This window comes from Rhodnius prolixus, unplaced genomic scaffold (genome assembly GCF_049639745.1).
Source record: "Rhodnius prolixus isolate KJV_2025 unplaced genomic scaffold, Rpr scaffold_1, whole genome shotgun sequence".
Classification (NCBI taxonomy): domain Eukaryota; kingdom Metazoa; phylum Arthropoda; class Insecta; order Hemiptera; family Reduviidae; genus Rhodnius; species Rhodnius prolixus.
The window spans coordinates 14,066,647-14,087,105 of NW_027411581.1; the positions used below are offsets into that span (position 1 = coordinate 14,066,647).

Below are 20,459 nucleotides of genomic sequence, written 5' to 3' on the forward strand. Positions count from 1 at the left end.
TAAAATAAAATTGCCACAAACGCAAAGATTTTGAGGCACCCCTTTAGATAGATGGTTGAAAATCAATGGGACTTGCGCAAAACAAAATTTATACTTCAACCCAAATGATCTCTCCGATTTTAATTTAATTATTTTGAAAAATGAAAATTAATTTTTATTTATTAAAAAAAAATACTAGATTAAGGCGCCACGGTAGCCGAGCAGGTTAAGAGGCGAGACCTGCAAAGCTAATATGCATTGTGGTACTGGGTTCGATTCCCGGTCTTGGCCTTGGATTTTATTTAATGGTTAAATGAGAAATAGTAAAGTACGTTTGCTATTCGCCTCCGTCCACGACACCTAGTAAATGATAGATGGACGCTAAGCCCCGCCTGAAAAAATAGGCGATTACTTTACTTTACTAGATTCGTGTGAATAATTTTCAACGTACAAAAGCTATCAACAGAAAATTTAATGCTTTCCTGACCTACATCGTTTTTTGGAGGAGGGGCGGAAAATTAGGCGAATTTTCACAGGGGGCGTGGTCAATAAAAAAAAAAAAGTTGTAAAATGATACTGAGTTGATTTTAGTTTAAATCAAAGCGTCACAAAGCTTAATTCAGTTACTTACCTAAGAACATTTTTCTTTCTAATGAGAGAGGGGCTGATTCAAAATTAGCTTAGATTACGTAACACATTCCAAATTTATATTAAACAAAAAATAAAATTACATTAGCGATTTTTTTTGAACCAAATTAATTCCTTATTAGGTAATAACCTAACTTTTCTCTTCTTTTTTTTGAACCAAATTAATTCCTTATTAGGTAATAACCTAACTTTTCTCTTCTTTTTTTTGAACCAAATTAATTCCTTATTAGGTAATAACCTAACTTTTCTCTTCTTTTTTTTGAACAAAATTAATTCCTTATTAGGTAATAACCTAACTTTTCTCTTCTTTTTTTTGAACCAAATTAATTCCTTATTAGGTAATAACCTAACTTTTCTCTTCTTTTTTTTGAACCAAATTAATTCCTTATTAGGTAATAACCTAACTTTTCTCTTCTTTTTTTTGAACCAAATTAATTCCTTATTAGGTAATAACCTAACTTTTCTCTTCTTTTTTTTGAACCAAATTAATTCCTTATTAGGTAATAACCTAACTTTTCTCTTCTTTTTTTTGAACAAAATTAATTCCTTATTAGGTAATAACCTAACTTTTCTCTTCTTTTTTTTGAACCAAATTAATTCCTTATTAGGTAATAACCTAACTTTTCTCTTCTTTTTTTTGAACCAAATTAATTCCTTATTAGGTAATAACCTAACTTTTCTCTTCTTTTTTTTGAACCAAATTAATTCCTTATTAGGTAATAACCTAACTTTTCTCTTCTTTTTTTTGAACCAAATTAATTCCTTATTAGGTAATAACCTAACTTTTCTCTTCTTTTTTTTGAACCAAATTAATTCCTTATTAGGTAATAACCTAACTTTTCTCTTCTTTTTTTTGAACCAAATTAATTCCTTATTAGGTAATAACCTAACTTTTCTCTTCTTTTTTTTGAACCATTAATTCCTTATTAGGTAATAACCTAACTTTTCTCTTCTTTTTTTTGAACCAAATTAATTCCTTATTAGGTAATAACCTAACTTTTCTCTTCTTTTTTTTGAACAAAATTAATTCCTTATTAGGTAATAACCTAACTTTTCTCTTCTTTTTTTTGAACCAAATTAATTCCTTATTAGGTAATAACCTAACTTTTCTCTTCTTTTTTTTGAACCAAATTAATTCCTTATTAGGTAATAACCTAACTTTTCTCTTCTTTTTTTTGAACCAAATTAATTCCTTATTAGGTAATAACCTAACTTTTCTCTTCTTTTTTTTGAACCAAATTAATTCCTTATTAGGTAATAACCTAACTTTTCTCTTCTTTTTTTTGAACAAAATTAATTCCTTATTAGGTAATAACCTAACTTTTCTCTTCTTTTTTTTGAACAAAATTAATTTTTATTTTGAAAACTTTAAACAAAAATAAGTTGCCATCATGATCTTGATTTAAATACTGTAAAAAAGAGCAAAAGCTGCGTGATCACGACTCGCCATTATAGAATAAATAACCAAATAAAAATTAAAATAAATAACCAAGGCGGTGTTCCCAGTTCTTTTCTTGGAGCTGTAAAGAAATAAATACAAGAGAGAGAAGTTGGCAGCATTGAGTCTTTTATGGATTGACGTTAATTAAACCATTTGAAGTGGCTTATCTGATTTCTGACGCCTTTAATTACCGGGTGTTTAATTTTAGTGTTTGCATAATATAATCTTGCTATTCTTTTATTTTGTACATGTTAATTTTTTAAAGCCTTGAATACCTTTAATTTGATTTGAAAAATAGGGAGGAATGAGAAAGTTAATTAGGGATTTGTGGCTAAGGATGTTACTTCTCGGGGAGGAAAAACCAAGGCCTGTGAGTTTTACCCAAAAGTCACTCTCCAGCATTAAGAGTCTAATTAAAAGGACAGGTCTGGAGGGTGAGCTTTAAAGTTAGGGGAGCCACAATAGACCCAAAGGGGTCGCAGTGGCGTAGGCCCTGAGGCCGCCCTAGTCTAATCTAATCTAATCTAATTAGGGATTTTCAAAATAATCAACTTGAAGAAACATTTTGCTGACTATTTTTTATATCGAAACAATATTCTGATAAGTAGGGTTAAGCAAAACTTTACAGATATTTTGTTTTATGCTGCTTACTGTAAGAGACTTGTGGGATTTCAGGATGACCCCTTAAATTCGTGAAAACCCTTAAAATTGAAGTCTTATTTTCAAAATACTTTTCTTATTTTCAAGAGATATCAAATTTAAATTGCCTTAGTTTTAAGTATAGAATTTCAGATACCCATCATTCTAAAACCGAATAAAACCTTCTGTTTTTTTTTAAACACTTAGAAGATCATGTTAAAGATAACATTTAGAAGTCTCGCTTAAAACATGGACTTTACTTAAGGCGGCCCAAGATGAGGAAAATAAATAAAAACAAAGTTCTGTTTAATACTTTCGAGGCTTGTACGCGGTAACTGTTAATTTATAATTTTGCTACCAAATCTCTGAAGATCGTCTTACGTATAATGATAGTGAAGAGTCGAGAACTACAAGAAAATCAAATTAAAAAATTAAACTAAATTGGATGAGCATCACATATCCAGACAACTTTCAACACCTACGGCTAATTCGCACTTAGTATGCACATGTCTTAACATAACTTACAAATTTATTCATTAATACAGAGCCTATTTTGCATAAATATACTGCAAAAACTATTGCTTAATCGGGAACTTCACTTTATAAGAAAGCAAATAAAGGAGATAGTTGATAATGATAATAATAAAGTAACAAATAGAGTACCTCCTTGCCCTCGGGCCGCTTAATAACTGTTATTCCGGCTAATAAATAAATAAATGAATGAAAAATAATAATAATTATAAATTTAGTGTGAAACACTGGCTTGACTTTCTCCTTGCTCCAATTCTCAAAGTTGTAAGTAAGGAATTTCCTTTGGATTGAATGCAAACTTGAAAGTTTAGATGACCGCATATCAGCCTCCCATTAGTATTATGTAAAGTGATCAAGTATTTAAACATTACCACTAAATCCTCCACCAGAACTGTCCTAATAGTTCTAATGGAAAACCACAAAATCCGTTATCGAGGAAAATCCCTAAATTCTGTTTTTTTTAACACTCACATGCCTTTTTCTTATTTACTTCTTAAATTGCAAACCTCCAGGCATTACAGTCCAAAATACTTCGAAACTACTTAACGCTCCGTTCTATGTATCTAACCTCACTATCCATAATTACCTCAAAATCCCTTTCATTACAGATCTTGCTAACACTCGTTTTCTCAAATTTCATTCCACTCTACAGCAGCTCATCCTAACCCTCTCATAGAACACCTATCTTCCTCCAAATTACCAGGAGATTGAAGAGAAGACGGCCTCATGATCTACACTTATCGTGAGAGCAGTATAGCAAGAGCACGTTACTCGAATAACACCACTGGGTGCCTTCTCCATTCATGATTTTCACGTATTTTGTTTAATCAGGTACCACATTTGCTTGTTGCTGCAACCTTTGCAGTAGTAAATTCCAATAAAAGATAAAAAAAAAACAAATTGCAAACAAATTTTCTTCAATTTAAGTATATTTGAGACACATTTAATTATAACCAAAATGGAAAAGTTAATAAACCCTACATTACACTAAATTGTTAAGGCAGACAGTTTTACCATGCCGTAGTTCGTAGAATGTAGAATACTTTAGTATCTATTATTTTGTTATTATGAAATAAAGCACTATTATTATTATTACTATTTTTATTATTGCAAACAAATTTTATTATTATTATTACTATTATTATTACTAAATGATTACAAGTCATACATAGTCATATTTGCAGGTCATATATTATAATTTACGGTCGCCGTTATTTCAAATCTTTTATTTTCTTAAATAAAAAATAAAGAATGAAAACATGCACCCAAATAGATAGAGAGAGAGTTTGAGAAAAGAGAAAGAAGCACAAATACAGCGGAAGAGAGAGCGATTTGCATGAAAAACGTCTTCTCGCTCAGTGAACCTCAGAATGCGCATTTCCTGCCAAAGTCGAAAATCTTCACTGACATCTGACTAAGTAATAAACCGAGTGAAATGTGAAGCTCCAAACCAGGAAACTTATCCTTAATGAACCCTTGTTCTAACTGATTTCTGAAGTGGGATACCTACATCTTCCAATCCAAAGCAAGATCCCTAATTGTAGAGATTAAAAGACGATCTATAGATGATTCTCTAAATTTTCGATAAGAATAATTTTTTAAAATAACTTTCTCGTATTGTTACAGCTATTTGAGAAAGTGATAAAGTAAGAAATACAACACAAAGCATTGTTTCTCCATTTTTTTTTTTCTTGAAATATCATCAAGCGGAAATTCCCCGGCGATTATTTTATTTTTCAGTAATTTCGTGCATGAAATTATCCAATTTACATGTGTAACGGTACACGGCCAACCATTAAGCACTAATAGGCTGCTGGCCTAGTTGCTTTCTTCAGAAGTTTCTATTTCACGTAAAAATTTTTTCTTTATTTCTATTTAAAACACTCATAAAATTTTTAATAATAGCAATTAGATATCTTATCTGTTTTCTAATATTCCTTAGATTGGTTGGCTGCTTTGAAAGTTTTTTTATCAATGATTGCGATTGATTTACTTTTGGGGAGTTCGGTTTAATTGAATTTGGCAACTTTTCTTTTAAATATTTCATTGTTGCTATCATTTTAGAAGGTGATTTCTAATATTAGTTACATCATTCATTCGTCTTCATTAAACATTCTTGGCGGCCTATCCTATTTCACGAAGTCTTACTTAAAATTAATTAAAAATGTTAATTATTAAACCAATAACAATGTATTATTCAAACGATCTAGATAATTTGTTTATATATTCAAATCATAATAAAATCTTTTTTTAGAAATAAGGAACGAATGTGAATAAAATTAGAATACAATTAATAAAAATAATATTTAACAAATAATAAACAAGATAGTTTTAGTCTAGGCAACATCTTTCATTTTTATGAGTCTGCTGTTCTGCACTAAAAAGTGGACATAAATATTTTTGTGGGCTCTAATGTAAAAAGCCAGTGGACCTCTGTGGGTAAGTTTAGTGAATAAGCGACTATTTAACACATCTCTCTTAAATGTAGACACAGTTTTTAAATTCTGTGCCAGAAATTTCATTCGATTAATGCTTTATTACTCGCTAAAGTAGGGATATACTCTAAAGATTATTTTATGTTATTTTTATTACCTTTGCATTAAAAGTTACAAAAAAAATTATTTAAAAAAGCTAAAAAAAAAAGTGATAATCTCCAATTTTTTGAATACCCAGACTTTACCAGAAATATCCGGTTGTGAGAGGTATCGTGAGCCCAAAAAAAGTATCTCTGATAGTGTACACTCTTTAGTTCAGAGTTTTCAGTAACGGAATCTCTCCGGAAGCCCAGACTACAAAATTTATCAAACGGAAGTAATACAAAACACATTTCCCTCCTCCCAAAAAGAGGCCTGCAAATTTTCACCGTTCTTGTTGAATACTGAATGGAGTAAATTTAGTCATTTTTACGAGAAATATATTTTCAAATCTTATTTAAAAAATTTGTATATAAAATAAATTTTTGGGTCTGTCCTGTGGACATTTTAAGTTAGGCGGTACTATGGAACAATCCAGTTATATTCAGGTATGTTCTATCTCTTAACAAACCAGTAAATAAAATCCTGGACGCCATTTTTAGACAATCTAAGATCAACAATGATTTAAGGAAAATCCCCAGTTGGAAGAAATCTTACTAATTAATTTTTATTGTGAGTAAAATTTAAGAGCAAGTCGTTTTGAGTTATTTTATTGGCAGATGTACCACAGATTGCACCAGTTGATTTCAATGAATACCAATTTTATAAAAAAGAAATGGCTGCACTATACAGGACTGTAATTACTTACAGTTCACTAGAAAGAAGTTTTATCAAGTTGTAAATACTAATTGAGGAGATAGTTGGAGTTCTGTTAGAGGCTAATTGGATCACAGAAAGAGAGAATAAAAAAAAGTAAAGGTAAGAATTCCCATAAAACACTAGGTGTGAGATTCCTAAGGAATAAAGGAAGGGCATAAACTGGTCGAAGTACGAGTAAATAAAGGGTCCTATTTGTCTCCTCATGAGAACTATCAGCACTTTAAGATATTCTACCAGTTATAAACACGGTGAATTATTTTTTGTCTGTCCTAGACATCAAGGCATGCATATATCTTGAGCGAATAAAGACATAAGATTTATAACTACGGACTACCGCAATTCACTATTCCCCATTAAATAATCTAAAAGAATAAATTAAACTGGAGTAAATTGAGCGACTTACCGACGCATAAGGAATGCCGCATACATCCATGCACAGGTACATACACGTGGTCACTCCTTGTATTTTCACCTGGCCCATAGTTACTGAACTCCTCTGGAGCATAGCTGCAACATCAAATTCCTTTATTTATTTATTAAACAGTAATTTAGAAATATAAACCAAATAAATTTTAAATGAAATTAAAATAAATTTATTTTTTCTGCAACCATGTAGGAATGTTCTCATTACTCAATTAAAATCAGCTGTGTAATGCCCAACTTTACCTCACTAGTGGGCAAAATTCCCATTAGTGTCACTTTCCTCACTAGTGAGTGAAAAAACTTTATTGTGCTTCCTTGATATAAAAGTTTTGTTATTAAATATTTTCTGTAAAACTTTAATAAGCTTATTTAAATTTATTTTATCTGAATAATTAAAAAACGAATATTAAAAAATAAAATAAAAATTGAAAGGAATATAGAAATAAAAATAATATTTTAATAAATAATTAGATATTTTTAATTATAACAGTTAAAAAGGTTTTAGTGTTATCTTATAGAAATTTAAAATGGATTCTAGTGATTCCTGTTCAGTTTTTTTTTTTTTAGCTAATAACCCTAATGGTTGCAGAAAAAATATAATATTTAACTCGAGTGTAAAGTATTTTCCTCACACTCGGCAATTTGCAGTTGCTTTTCGCCTCACTTCGCTCGCTCGTGCGTGCAAACCCTGCCTCGTGTGAGGAAAAGTACTACTTTCCACACTTGTTAAATGAATAACTAATCCTGGGACTATTGTTCCCTTAGAATAAATACATGTACAATTGAAGGCCCTATTGGTTTGGCCTGTATTTTAAATATTTATAAACAAAAAATAAGCATATATTTACGAAAATAAGAATTAAAATTAAGGAAATAAATGCACTCAATTATTATTGAGGAAGCTGAGGAGAAAGGAGATAATTGAACAGAAGGGTTTTAAAGATTGAAAGGGTAGGAGCATGGTGGACAGATGATGGTAAGGAGTTCCAGAGAGAGGTAGCGCGAATTAAGAAAGATTTGTCAAAGGATGAAGTGAAACGATGATTCAGAGGAACCAGATCTAGTACTCTACGGGAATGGATCGAGGATTTGAACTTGAAGTGTTGAAAAATATAAGATGGCCTCTTTGAGATTGGTTAACTTGGAAGAGGAATGAAGCCACAAAATACTGGCGGTGGTAGAGGGGGAAAAAGCCACTCCAACTTATCGTAGCAGTGCGAAATGCGAGTGTATTATTAAATAAAAATAATAATATAAAAATAAAAAATAGTTAAAAAAAAAATAACGGAGAAGGAAAAGAGATAAAAACTAAAAATATTTGCTCATTAAATTAACACTCCGGTTGATTGACTATCCGACGAAACCGCAATTTGCGGCCAAACCGTAATTTGCTTTACGAAATTCCGTAACACCTTTTCTGCACATCAGAATCCTGTAGCCTGTTTCCTCACTTCCTGATGACCGTCCTAGACGTCTTAATATAACTGGTTAAAGCAATTAAGTCTCTTACGCGGAGTGGCACCACTGGGTAGTTTCTTCCTTTACTAATTATTTATTGTACAGAACACCTGTTTTACAATTTTGCCATTGTAATAATAAAATAATTAAATAATTCTAAGAATTATAAAATAAATAAGAACCCCAACATGTCTTCCTTCCTTAAACACCCCCCCTCGTCACAAACCTGAAAAAAAGAAATAGATCACACTACTGAATGCTAAAAACTCTCCAGATGTTAATAGCGAACGGGTAAACACGCCTAAAACACGATAAATGGCCGACCTATAAATCACTGCCGAACTAACACATAAAACAGGTGTACCTGTTAAAGGAGAAATAAATTATTTCCCTGTAAAGATTTAAGTTTTGTGTTAAATATCTTGTTGTAACCGCTTTGAATTTTTTTTTATTTACTCTTCCTGGAGCAAGAGCCAGTACTGTGATGGTGTCAAATTTTTCACATATTTTTTCTTTGAGTGCCGGAAATGGCAGTATTAAGTGTTAGGCTGGGATACCTGCAGAGATGATTTTAAGTATGATTTGTATTGATCGCTAGCTTCTTTCTTTTTGAAATATCTATTCGACGAACGCAAAACGGAAGTCCATTCAAATATTGTTTTTAAAAACCACTCTTTCGATGAGAAAGGTTTTCTCATGAGATATAATTTCGATACTTTGAGCATTTGCGCAATACTTCCGCGTACTATCAGTTAAAGGAAATAAAAAATTAGATCTCTAATGTCTTTAAAACTGTCCTCAACCTGATGAAAGTCAGACAAAGTCTCGCCTACAACTTTGTTCATCAGGTTTACAAAAAGGGTAATAACTTACTATTAGACCCAACTAAATCAAAACAATTTAAAAGTTCTCATTTTCTTTTCATAAATCAAATACATTTTTTCTTAAAGTATCTAGTTTTTTAAAGAAATTGCTTGAGAAACAGAAGGCCATAAAAATGTTGTCTTTCAAGTCCAACGTTCTCTTATATACTATTCATTTATATTAAAAACTCTATTCAGTTATAAATTTTAGAATTCCTTCTGGAGAGGTTAGATCAGTAACTAACCCGAAATACTAGGATGAGAGGGTCTTACCAGAAAGAAGGCGTAAATCAACTGTCAGAAAAATGAGAGCATTGCTCTTCGGAAGTTCCTGTAAAGTTTCTAAAATACAGCTAAACGTTTCACGATGAGATACTTAAATAAATTATTAAATATAAAAAATACAAAATTAATTAATTACGATATTTTAAACTGCACATCACAGACAAGGCACAACCTGTACCCACCTTAATATTAGGACCATATTCAGGACTGCCGTCCCAAGAAACTTTCTAGGGTATCAAGATCGGCTGATAGGCTGCTTCCAAATCCGCTCGAAACTAAACGAAAAAATCCGGATCGTTTTCTTTACTATATCTACCAGTTATTAAGAATTACTAAGTTATGACAGACCAGTCTAACTGGCTAGGCTTCGAAACTTGCGAATAATAAGTTCTGAGTCGTAGAGAAGTTTTATGGTGTGGACGGCTTTCTTTCTGTTTTTATTAATCGTTTCTTTAGCTACAATCAACGCTTAATTGAGCTGTAAGCAACAATGATAGTAAAAAACTTCACTTCTATTAACTCTCATTGTCCGTGAGGAGATCGCGAGGCTACTGTCTTTTTAAGACGAGTGTCTACGAGTGTTATCTGGAAGTGTTCTGCATAAAGGTGATTATAAGTCGGATGGAAATTTCTATTTTGTAACGGGTTCCAGCAACTTGTTTTAGTTCGTATGAAGGATTTGATTGGTGACATAAGAAAGGAGCGTTAACTATAGAGCGAAGAATTTTGGACTGCAAGGTTTCGATCCTATGGAGGATTGAGCGCTAGGTTTGGAGGTTTGATGCGATAAACCAAGACGGGCTTTAATACACTTACAATAAGTGACAATCACACAATTTTGATTTCAGATAATTTTTTCGTACAGAGACAGTTTTGTTCAGTTGTAAAGTAGTCTTAACAGTTGTCGGGAGCGTCTGTTGAGATCTGCTGAGTCACTGACTATCCATAAGTTGGTTATTATTTACCTTTGTAATTAATTGACCCAACCTAGAGCGAGATATATTTGACTGTGCTGCCGATATTATATGCAGAACTTTCAGCAAAATCCATAATTTGTTAATTTTAAGAACTTACAAAACAGTTTAGGTTGATAATGAATGGCAGAAATTCTCTTTAGCCATCTGGAACCTATAAGATGGTTACAAACATCTTTTCACTTTGGTTACCAACCTGCATCAGATTAGTAACGGTCTCCAGAAGACCACACACCAACAAAAGTGCATATGCAAAATAATAAAGCGAAATCACATCTCTTATATATAGAATAAATATAGTTAATGAATTTATTTATTTATTGTTTTTGTGGGTGCAAAACTGAAGTCTTTGTATAGATCAACATAAAGACAATAAATGTTTGTACAAACAAATTGCAATAAAAATTGTCTAGCAATCGAGTGAACAATTCGAAAACTAGCAAGAGCTAGGTTACAAGAAGAGGTTAGGAATCGACAAGGTGACATTTTTTAATTAGCAGGATTACAGGATGGGAAAGTTAGTAGATTGTAATTGACTCTTAGCTGGAGCGATTCAGTCAACTGACTTTAGTGACTTGAATTAATGTCAGGTGTGAACGAAGAAATGTAGGTGCCTTTCAAATTGGTAAACCACTTTATTCCGGAAGTTTTTTTTTGGACATTGGGTAACTAAAAATTTTTAAGAAGGTTTCTTATAAAACTAATAAAATTTCAGCACCAAACCTGTCCGTTTATATGATTAAATTTAAATTGCTAAAATAACTTTGATAAAAGTTTGAAATAGGCAACAAATAAGTTTTAATATTCAAACTAAAGAGAAGTTTAATTTAGCCAGGGAATTTACTTTTACATGGCAAAGCTTTTAAGAAGTTAGCTTATTTCTTGTAGTTTAGTCTATAAACTCACGTCAAAATGTTTAAAAAACTCTTATCTTTTAATTAAATGAAACTATATCAAACCACACATGGTAAGGTATACTCTGTTAAAACATACATAGTACGTTTGTAGTTTTATGTTCTAATATAGACGACACTCTTATCGGCACAACAACCATCAAATTAGACTAAATTTGTCTTTATAATTCTATTCGTTAGAGAACTTTATAGTTTTACAAATTTTCATCCTCTGTTAGATTAGATTAGGTGAGAAGTGGGCTGGAGTCCTGGTCTCCAGTCACTGCAGTCAAGATGAACTACAGCCGACCCTTGTAAGATATCTAATAGAAGGAACAACACTTTTACGTTAGGTTCTTCCTCTATATGTCGTTTTAACGTTATCATTTCCTCTGGCTTCAAATGCGAGAGGTCTCATATCGCAAATTAACCATTCCAATGTAACCTAACATTGTAGCTGAGATCTTTTAACCTCGTTCACCCACAATTTGTACAAGAGATAGAAGATAAACGAAATTACCGCGCCCTGAGAAGATTTCCTGAGCCTAAATGGGTCCTGCAAAAATGAGTTGGCAAGAGCGCTCAGCCGGGGTCTGGGTCGAAATGTAGAGCCTATTGCCGCCGGGAGACACTTGGAAGAATGATTTTTTTGTCATGATCGATGCTGCACGGAATCATGGAACTGAGATTAATTTATTTATTTATTAGATAACATGATGGGTTCTGTTTCCCAAGGTCTAGGAACTAACGAGGCTCATGTAATCCTTGAAACCCCTAAATAGGTTAAAGTCTGCTCTCTTTTAGAGGTCCAAACTTTGAGGATCCTCTAGAAGGTGTGCTGTTTGTCTTGATCATGCCCCATTAATTCCTCCTTTCAATTTTATCAATGAAAATATTTTCTAAGGAGCTAAAAACATCATTTATCTGGCGTACAGGTCCTTAGCCTTCAATTGACTAGCAAAACACGCCATCGTTAAAAAAGTTATGCCTTAGATGAAAACGAAATGAAGTTAGTTTTCTTAGTTGATTCTAACGAAAGATGAATGATGAGTTGATATTTTTTATTGTTAGAACACCGTATAAATTTCTATTTTGTACAAAATAGTTACTTGAATGAATCATAACATTTGACAAGTTACCTGCTGAGTTCACATTTGGAAATTATTTATATAATGACAATACAGATATCACAATCAAACTTGATCCAATATATTCAGCGTCCTGTCGTGATTTCGAATCTGTTAGAATATCCTACATCACATTACTAAAAATTTAAACCTTTTTATTAATGATGGCGCGTCAGATATTCACTTCATAATAAATCTATTTTATTCAATCAAACAGTTGGATAAACAGTTAAAACATTGTGTTGTGATAATTTTATTTATTTATTACCAATCATTAATCAAAATGTTAAAAATAATTACTATCACTAGCAAAATGGAGAGAAGGAAAGTGTTGCGATAAAGATGAAAAGTGAGTAATTAACAAAAATAGATATTTCGAGGCCATCTGTTTAGAAAAAAGACGTCACCACTTTCGTTTCGATGCTGAAATTCACCAAATATTCGTCAAAATATTCTTCTACGCAATCGATTTTCTTCATATTTAAAATTGTAATACATGATGTTGTAGAGGCAACAAAAATATACGTTGTTACAAATATATGTTGTTAACATCTTAAACATTCCTCAGAAAATAACTTGTTTAGAGGAAATCGTTGAATCCAAACAAAGAAATAGCTTCAGTTAATTCGCACTGTTGTGATGTTCACTATAGAAGCGACAACTTACGCAAACGTAATCCCAAAAACTGAACGGTTTACTTATCGTCCACTATTCTTTATAAAGACATTCTATTAATACACACGAACAAACAAAAAGATCATTAGCTAAAAATATTTCTCTTCTGTTCAAGGAGACCTTGAAAACTTCGTTGGCAAATTCATTAGATTATCACAAAAGACATGAAAGCTCATATTCGGTATTTTCAGAGGAAAATTTTACTTATTTTTTAGATCAACCTGGAGAAATGCACCGTTAAACTTTTCCTCCTGAAGTGCCCACTTCAGGTAATTTACTGTTCGCCACCTGTACAATGTGAAAGAACATTAAAAACACTTCCGTAATTTCATGTTTCTTGTGGTTGTAAGTGGCGCTTTAGAAAACGTAATCACCACTGCCTTTTCTGAAAATATTTCTCTCAAAAAATGTAACACTTTACACTCATTATTATAAAAAAAAAGGAGAAAAGTGCACAATGCTAATGACTTAAAAAAAAGGGACAAAATATTTAATAAACATGTAACTATCATGATCAATAAACCAGTTGCGGTTTTATTAATGAAATATTACCTTATGAGTATAAAATAAATAAATAAATTAATAAAACTTAATGAATGGACGACTAATCACAATAATAAAAAGATTATAAATAATTCATATTTATTTTGTGTAAGAATGAAAAGCGATGTGCAGCATTGAGTAGGTTTTGGGTACCATGTGAATGTCACCAATTTGAATTGATTTACATATATTGACCTATACACTCTCTATCTCTCATAGAAAGTCAATCTTTCTTTTGGACAATACGTCAACAAAAGCAGCAGTAAATATGGAAGATGAAATGTAACTTATTGTAATTTTCTACAACAACAAACACAAATATTGTTTAGAAAGCTAACTATAAGGTGACATTTGAAGTTGAGAATATATTTATGTTTATTTAAGATGTAAAACAGATCTACAGAAGTTTTTGGAATCAAACTGTGGATAAAATAGCTATTGTTCTCCGGTGATAATCTGCAACTCTAATCATAAAGGTGGCCTTAATTATACAGACAGGGTTGGGTAAAATGTACGCATTGGTTGATATTACAGTGAATCTAAAAAATTGAAGATAATTAATCTTTAGATTGTGACGATAGGATTGTTTGGGAAATAGTCAGCTCCTAGAAAAGGAAAAAACCTTGGAGAGAACAATGTCACGCTTTTCACTTAATTCAGTTATCACTATGGAAATCTATAAATTGTCTTTGAAAGCGTTTGATACTTCTCTGTTTCACCTAGAGGCAGGAAAGGTACTTATTTCCGTCTCCCGGCTGTTCCAACCGTAACCTCCCATCCAATAAAATGCTTGAAATTGAAGTCATAAATTTTCCTGGCCCAAAAAAAACACCTAATTTGAAAAAAATTTTGCAATAAAAGTAATATATAAGGGCATATAAGCGGGTTAAAGGAAATTTAAGAAGTCCTTTTTTCAAGAAAAGTCCCAAAATTTCATAAATCTTTTTTTTTTTGTGGGGGAACCAATTTTTGAAAGGCTATAATACATAACATAGAAGCTCTTTGTAGAGAAAACTGAATTCCCAGGGAAAAGGAAAATGTTAAGTTTTTGGAGAGAATCAGTAGACAAATTTTGCCCAAAACATCAGGAATATTTTATTTTCAACATAATATTAGTGCCGGAAGTTAGTTGGTCCCAAAAACTGGGTACCCATCTTGACCTTATTTAGAACTCTCCGTTTTTGAGCTGTCATGCAGTTACATACACTCACGAGTCTACACTAAGGTCTCTGCTAACATTTTATCATTTAGGAAGTTTGAAATATTACGTAGTTTCCGAACTAGTTCGAATCCCGCGTATGACTACTTTTTAGTTATTAGAAAAAATTATTAAAAAGTTATGTATGAGCCCGTCCAAGGCACCTAACTGATAGTTAAGCCCCGCCTGAAAAAATAGGCGATTACTTTACTTTACTTTTAGTTACCGAACTGTCCGAAAATTCGAGCTAATTGCAGCATACTGTGTGAATTCCTCAAATAAACTACGCATTCTATTTAAATTTCTAAAATAATTTATCTCTGGAGTATAACTAAGAGAAATTTAAATTGATATAGAAATTATTAAGTGTGGATATAGCCATTAATTAAGTCACACACATACAGAAAAATTTAGAAGTTCCACTGAACAGTATGATGTAAATTAAAAGAAGACTCCGTCGTACGCCTTTTACATTAGAGTTAATTAGGAATCTGTAAATGTGGAGAAGGAAGAAATGGTATTTTATATTCAAAACATTGGAATGACCTCAACTTTTTAAGGCGGCTTGATTTGTAATTTTTTTTTTTAATTAAATTTTATAAAGAGAGAGAGAGGAAAGAGCGAGAAGGAGAGAAACAAAACTTGTTTTTATTGATGCTGTCATCAGTTCATTTATTTTATTGCAGGAAGGGCAATATAAATTGAAACGCCACCTTATTAGGAGTTTCAATGTTGGAGGAGAAGAAGAATTTGAGATCAAAGAATGAAAATTATTTTTGAATCCGAAAGCCTAAAAACGAAACAAAAAAAATGGGTAAAAACGTGTTAAGAAATTAAGTAACAAAATTCTCACTATCTCAAAATATAATACAATAAATAACTAAAAGAACCGCCTTTAGCACCCAGATTGAAGATCTGTATCAAAGAACAAAGAAGAAGAATATTTACCAAAAAATACCTGCGGCATTCTGCTCCATCAATTTGGATTTGCAATAAAAGTACAAAGTTCTACACTTTGTTCTGACCATGGTTTTCACAAGCCTATAATAAGCGGCCATTTAAAGACCAACCAACTTCTCAATTTTCGTAAACTAATATGTTTGCTGTGTCTTACAAGCTATTGGAAACTCAAATCAGATTTTAGAAAATGATTTTACAAAAGAATTGAGCACGAACTTGAGCTCTCCATGAATTAATTAATCAAACGATACTTGTATATGCCTTGAGAAGACACACTAAATATTGAAGACAGTTAATATAATTGTCATTAAATAATTTAAAAAAATAAACAAAACTTGGCAAAATTAATAAAGCGACGATTCTGTTCAAAAAGGGTTCAACAAGGTGAACAAAGTTCAGAATTAACGCGTTAATTCGAATATAACAAATGATTCAAAATGGAGAATTAATTTTAGCATGAATTTTCTTTTGAAGGATTCTCTAGTTTACAGATTGACTTCCGTTTTCATTCTCAAAGCGTTCAGCTTCGTCATTAAGGGAGATCAAGAGTCATAATATGGCTCTTTTGAAAATTCCTATTCAGTGTTGGTTTCGTAAATATAGAGGACAATCATTGAAACTTAAATGATAAACTTGTTTTGGTGTGAATGAGGTTTCATTTGTTTACTGGATAGCATAATCGCCTTCAATGGAAGCAGTCCGGTTCGATTTTCGTGCAGCCTCAAGCGGTTTAATCCAGAAAAGTTGTTAGTTCATAGGGAAAAGGGATGGGAATAACAGCTAGGAGATAGAATATACAGACCTTTCTGTAAATTTCACTGGCTGGCATCTTTGCCCATTACACTGCAGAACAGGCAAAAGTTAAATTTTATTATAATTAAAAGTTACATACAAATTCTTCATTAAATAACAAGAAGCTCATTCATCCCATTCAAAAATCTCCCATTTCAAACCATTTCCCTTCAACTATTCACGCAAACTAGCTCACTATCAACTAAATGAATGTCCTTGGTATCTCTCGGTCTCTACATGTACAAAACCAAGAACCGACTAACAGACAAACCTCTTAAAATTCGCAGATTACCTTGTTATTTAGCTATTCACTAAATCCGGACCCTGTCATAATTCATTATAATATATCTGTTGACACATTAATCTACGATGTCAGCTTATTATGCTAAATACATAAACTATTGGAGGGATTAATTCCGGGTAAAAATAAATAAATAAATTTGAATAAACGATGTCTAAAATATTTTTTAAACACGATCTGTCATGTTATATTCTCAGCTAAATACCTGTCTATGATACCACTGGGTTGTCTTTACAAAGCTATTCTGAATTCTGGATTGTAGATACATGATTTCTCCCTTTCCCCCATGGCCAATAAATTTTCGCCATTAAAAGTGTCCGCTAACTCAGGGTACGAAAATTGCACCAGCCTAAAGAGAATGTTTCATGCCAAATCTTGCCATAATTTACTACAACATTTTTTTCTACCTTTTTAAATGTTTATTCGAAAGCAATTTCAAAGATTCAATTAATTTCAGAAGATTTTACAGTCCAACATCGTCATGTATTTAGTTTTAAAAGAGAAATCCCCCCCTTCCCGCAGAAATAAAAGAAGACCACTTCTTCTTCTAGTATCTTACTTCCTCTGTGGGTATCCTAGTTTCACTTCTGACTTCTCTGGATTAAATGCACAGATTCCTTTGGCCTTTCAATATGAAGAAGTTACATTTACAGAAAGACAAAAAGTTACTTTTTTCGAAGCAGAAATTATCCTTTTTTGGAATAGCAAAGGATTCCTAGACGGATCATGGAATGGGAGCCAGAGAGAAGAAGGAGAAGAGGCAGGCCGAAGCTGTCATGGCTGAGGAGATTGTGAAGGAGGATATGGTCTTTCAATTGAAGACAAAAAAAACGGAGAGAATTGGAAGAGAAAAATAAAAAATTGAATGAGTTTGGGCGAGGGAATCATCACTGTGGGGAAAACCCTTAAAAAAAAGAAAATTAATTATTAACATGGGAAATCTATTTCCTTTTTGTCACCTGAACTGACTCAACTGGCTGCAATATTAAAAACATCCTTTTTTTTTAAAGAGCACAAAGATCTACTTCGAACCATGATTGAGGTAGATACTTAACAATTTTTCGACCTTTCTAATATCCACAATTTGATTTTATTATTTCTGGAATACAGTTATTTCGAATACTAATATTTCTTATTTCCAAACAATGAAGACGTCATTATTCCTTCATATTGAAAAACTCCGACCTTAAATTATTTAAAAAACCTGTAATAAACTGTAATATTCACGAAAACCAAAAAAATAATTAGAGAGCGGTAAAACATTGGACTAAAAAATCAAATAAAATGCAATAATATATTACGTTAATAACTTCTTTTTCTTCGGCTGTAAAGTTAATTTAAACTGGGCTTAAAACAAAAAGATGGCCAGCGATGTGAAATTAAAATCTAATAATAATATTTTTTTTGTAAGTTCATTATTACTGGTTCCAGCCCAGTAATTAGCAGTTGTAAATATTTCTTTTTTTTTTGGTTGTGTTAATAATTTTCGCGAACCAGAAATGTTGGTTAATAAGAGATGATGGTTACTGGGATATTCGAAAATAATTTCTAACAATAACTTTTCGAGAACCTTGGACAGAACAAAAAATCCAACGGTTTCTATAATTTGGTAATGGTTCCGAGCAAAAATAAAGGGGTTAGGTTAACAATTTTACAACTGTAAATAATAATAACTATAAAAATAAAGTGGGGTAATTGTGAGAAGTAAACACTAAACTACGTACACAAACTGTAACATTCGATTCTGCTAACTATTGTCCATTGTTACAGAACTGTGGTTCACTATTTATAGAATAGTAAAACTCTAATTAGGTAACTGATATGTTCATTTTTTTTTAAATTTTATGTGCTTCGAAATTCATGGGTACATGCCAGTCTTTTTCAGTGCACTGCTTACCACCACCAGTAAGACTGACAAAACAACACTATCCACCACTTAGTCTGACAATAAGCTGTAAGAAGCTCTTAAAGACAGAAATCTAAGAGCCGGAAGCGAGATTTGGACCTAGGATTTCCGTGTGGGGATTCAGCGCTAATCAGTGAGATGTGATTATTATTTTTTAATTGAGGCGCGTTGATATCCGGAGGGGGTCTTATGATATTATTATTTTTTAAACAGTAAATATCAGAATAAAACAAAAAAATGGAAAAAAAGTAAAAAACGTAAGAAATTAATTCAGTAGAGTGGCATTTTCGCACAATCAAATTGCTTCAAATTTAGAATTTCACTTATATTTTCCACTTTAGAATTTCTTATACTATCCAATTTTGCACTTAAATGGAATCTCTAAGGAAACCTAGAAACCCCATTCACTGCGCCAGAACTGTCTTAAGAATTACTAATAAATGTAGATCTACACAAAAGAATACTATGTTTTAAAAAATCCTTAAGATTGTTTCAATAGATATTTCAAACAAATGTATTCAAAAAAAGGTTCCGGTTGTCCTATTTTGACTAAAAACTTAATTTGTCGCTTCCTATGACACCGACATTGCTACTAAATTAGGGCCACTATTTTTTCCGTAAACCCTACGTGAATTGAGCGAGTGATGTTAGACTGGGGAGACCCGCAAAGTAGCCAAGATACCGCAAGCGGAGACATCTACGGGAAACCCAACTGTAACTACACTTTCTTGGAACCCATAATGGAAAAACTCCTTAGATTGCGAACAATTTAATTCAAACTGTCACTGTGAGGCTATAAAAAAATAGAAATAGAATTGTACGATATATACGGTAAAGATGATATCAAATGATTGCAAAAAAAAAAAATAAAATACGAGACAATGTTTAAAATGAAAAAGGCAAAAAAAGAGTTCGGCTGAAGGCGAACAACTTTATTTTTGTTGACTTTTTTTAAACATTAAAAGCTACGTAGTATGGTTATATTAACCTTAAAACATAGCTCTAATCTTAAATTTAAATGATGACACTTAAAAAAAATAAATAATATGTTGTGAATACAGTAAAATTAAGTGGAATTGAACTTTTGAGCCAACCTTTGTCTCCTTCTCCACAACTATCCTAGAAAAAGGGTTTTAAACATGAGTCGTAATTTTTGGTGACGTCTGTTAATATACATATTTCAATGAAATGATTTAATGCAATTTCCGGGGTAAATAGGGAATGCCGGAAAAACGAGAAAACAGTCACTTCCGGGAGTGTCGTTTTCGCCAAACTCACAATTTGTATGTGTAGATCCAATACACGAGTATACCAGATTACAAATTAAAATATATATATTCGATAATGTCACACTTCCGATTCAACGATCTTGGCAAATTTTTAAGCTACCTGCATCTTATAAAGAAATGCCGACCATATACGAGGTGTGTTCAAAAAGTAACGGGAATTTTCGTTTTTTGAAAAAAATATTTATTTATTCATCTACATTAATATTGTCGCCTTCAAAGTAGTCCCCTTCGCATACAATAC

The 20,459-nt window shown here is 31.9% G+C and overlaps 1 protein-coding gene across 8 annotated transcripts in view; it reads right to left on the minus strand.

Annotated features, from left to right (window-relative positions):
* Nucleotides 1–20,459, minus strand: part of bnl (fibroblast growth factor branchless) — a 222,095-nt gene that overhangs the window by 37,078 nt on the left and 164,558 nt on the right. For 5 of the 8 annotated variants that reach the window (XM_074130031.1, XM_074130027.1, XM_074130035.1 and 2 more), the window contains one exon: nucleotides 6,935–7,038. In XM_074130031.1, coding sequence (XP_073986132.1) covers nucleotides 6,935–7,036 — 102 coding nt within the window. In that variant the 5' untranslated portion in view covers nucleotides 7,037–7,038. Of the gene's footprint in view, nucleotides 1–6,934; nucleotides 7,055–20,459 lie in introns of all 8 variants that reach the window. The other 3 variants (XM_074130022.1, XM_074130018.1, XM_074130010.1) reach the window with 1 other exon arrangement.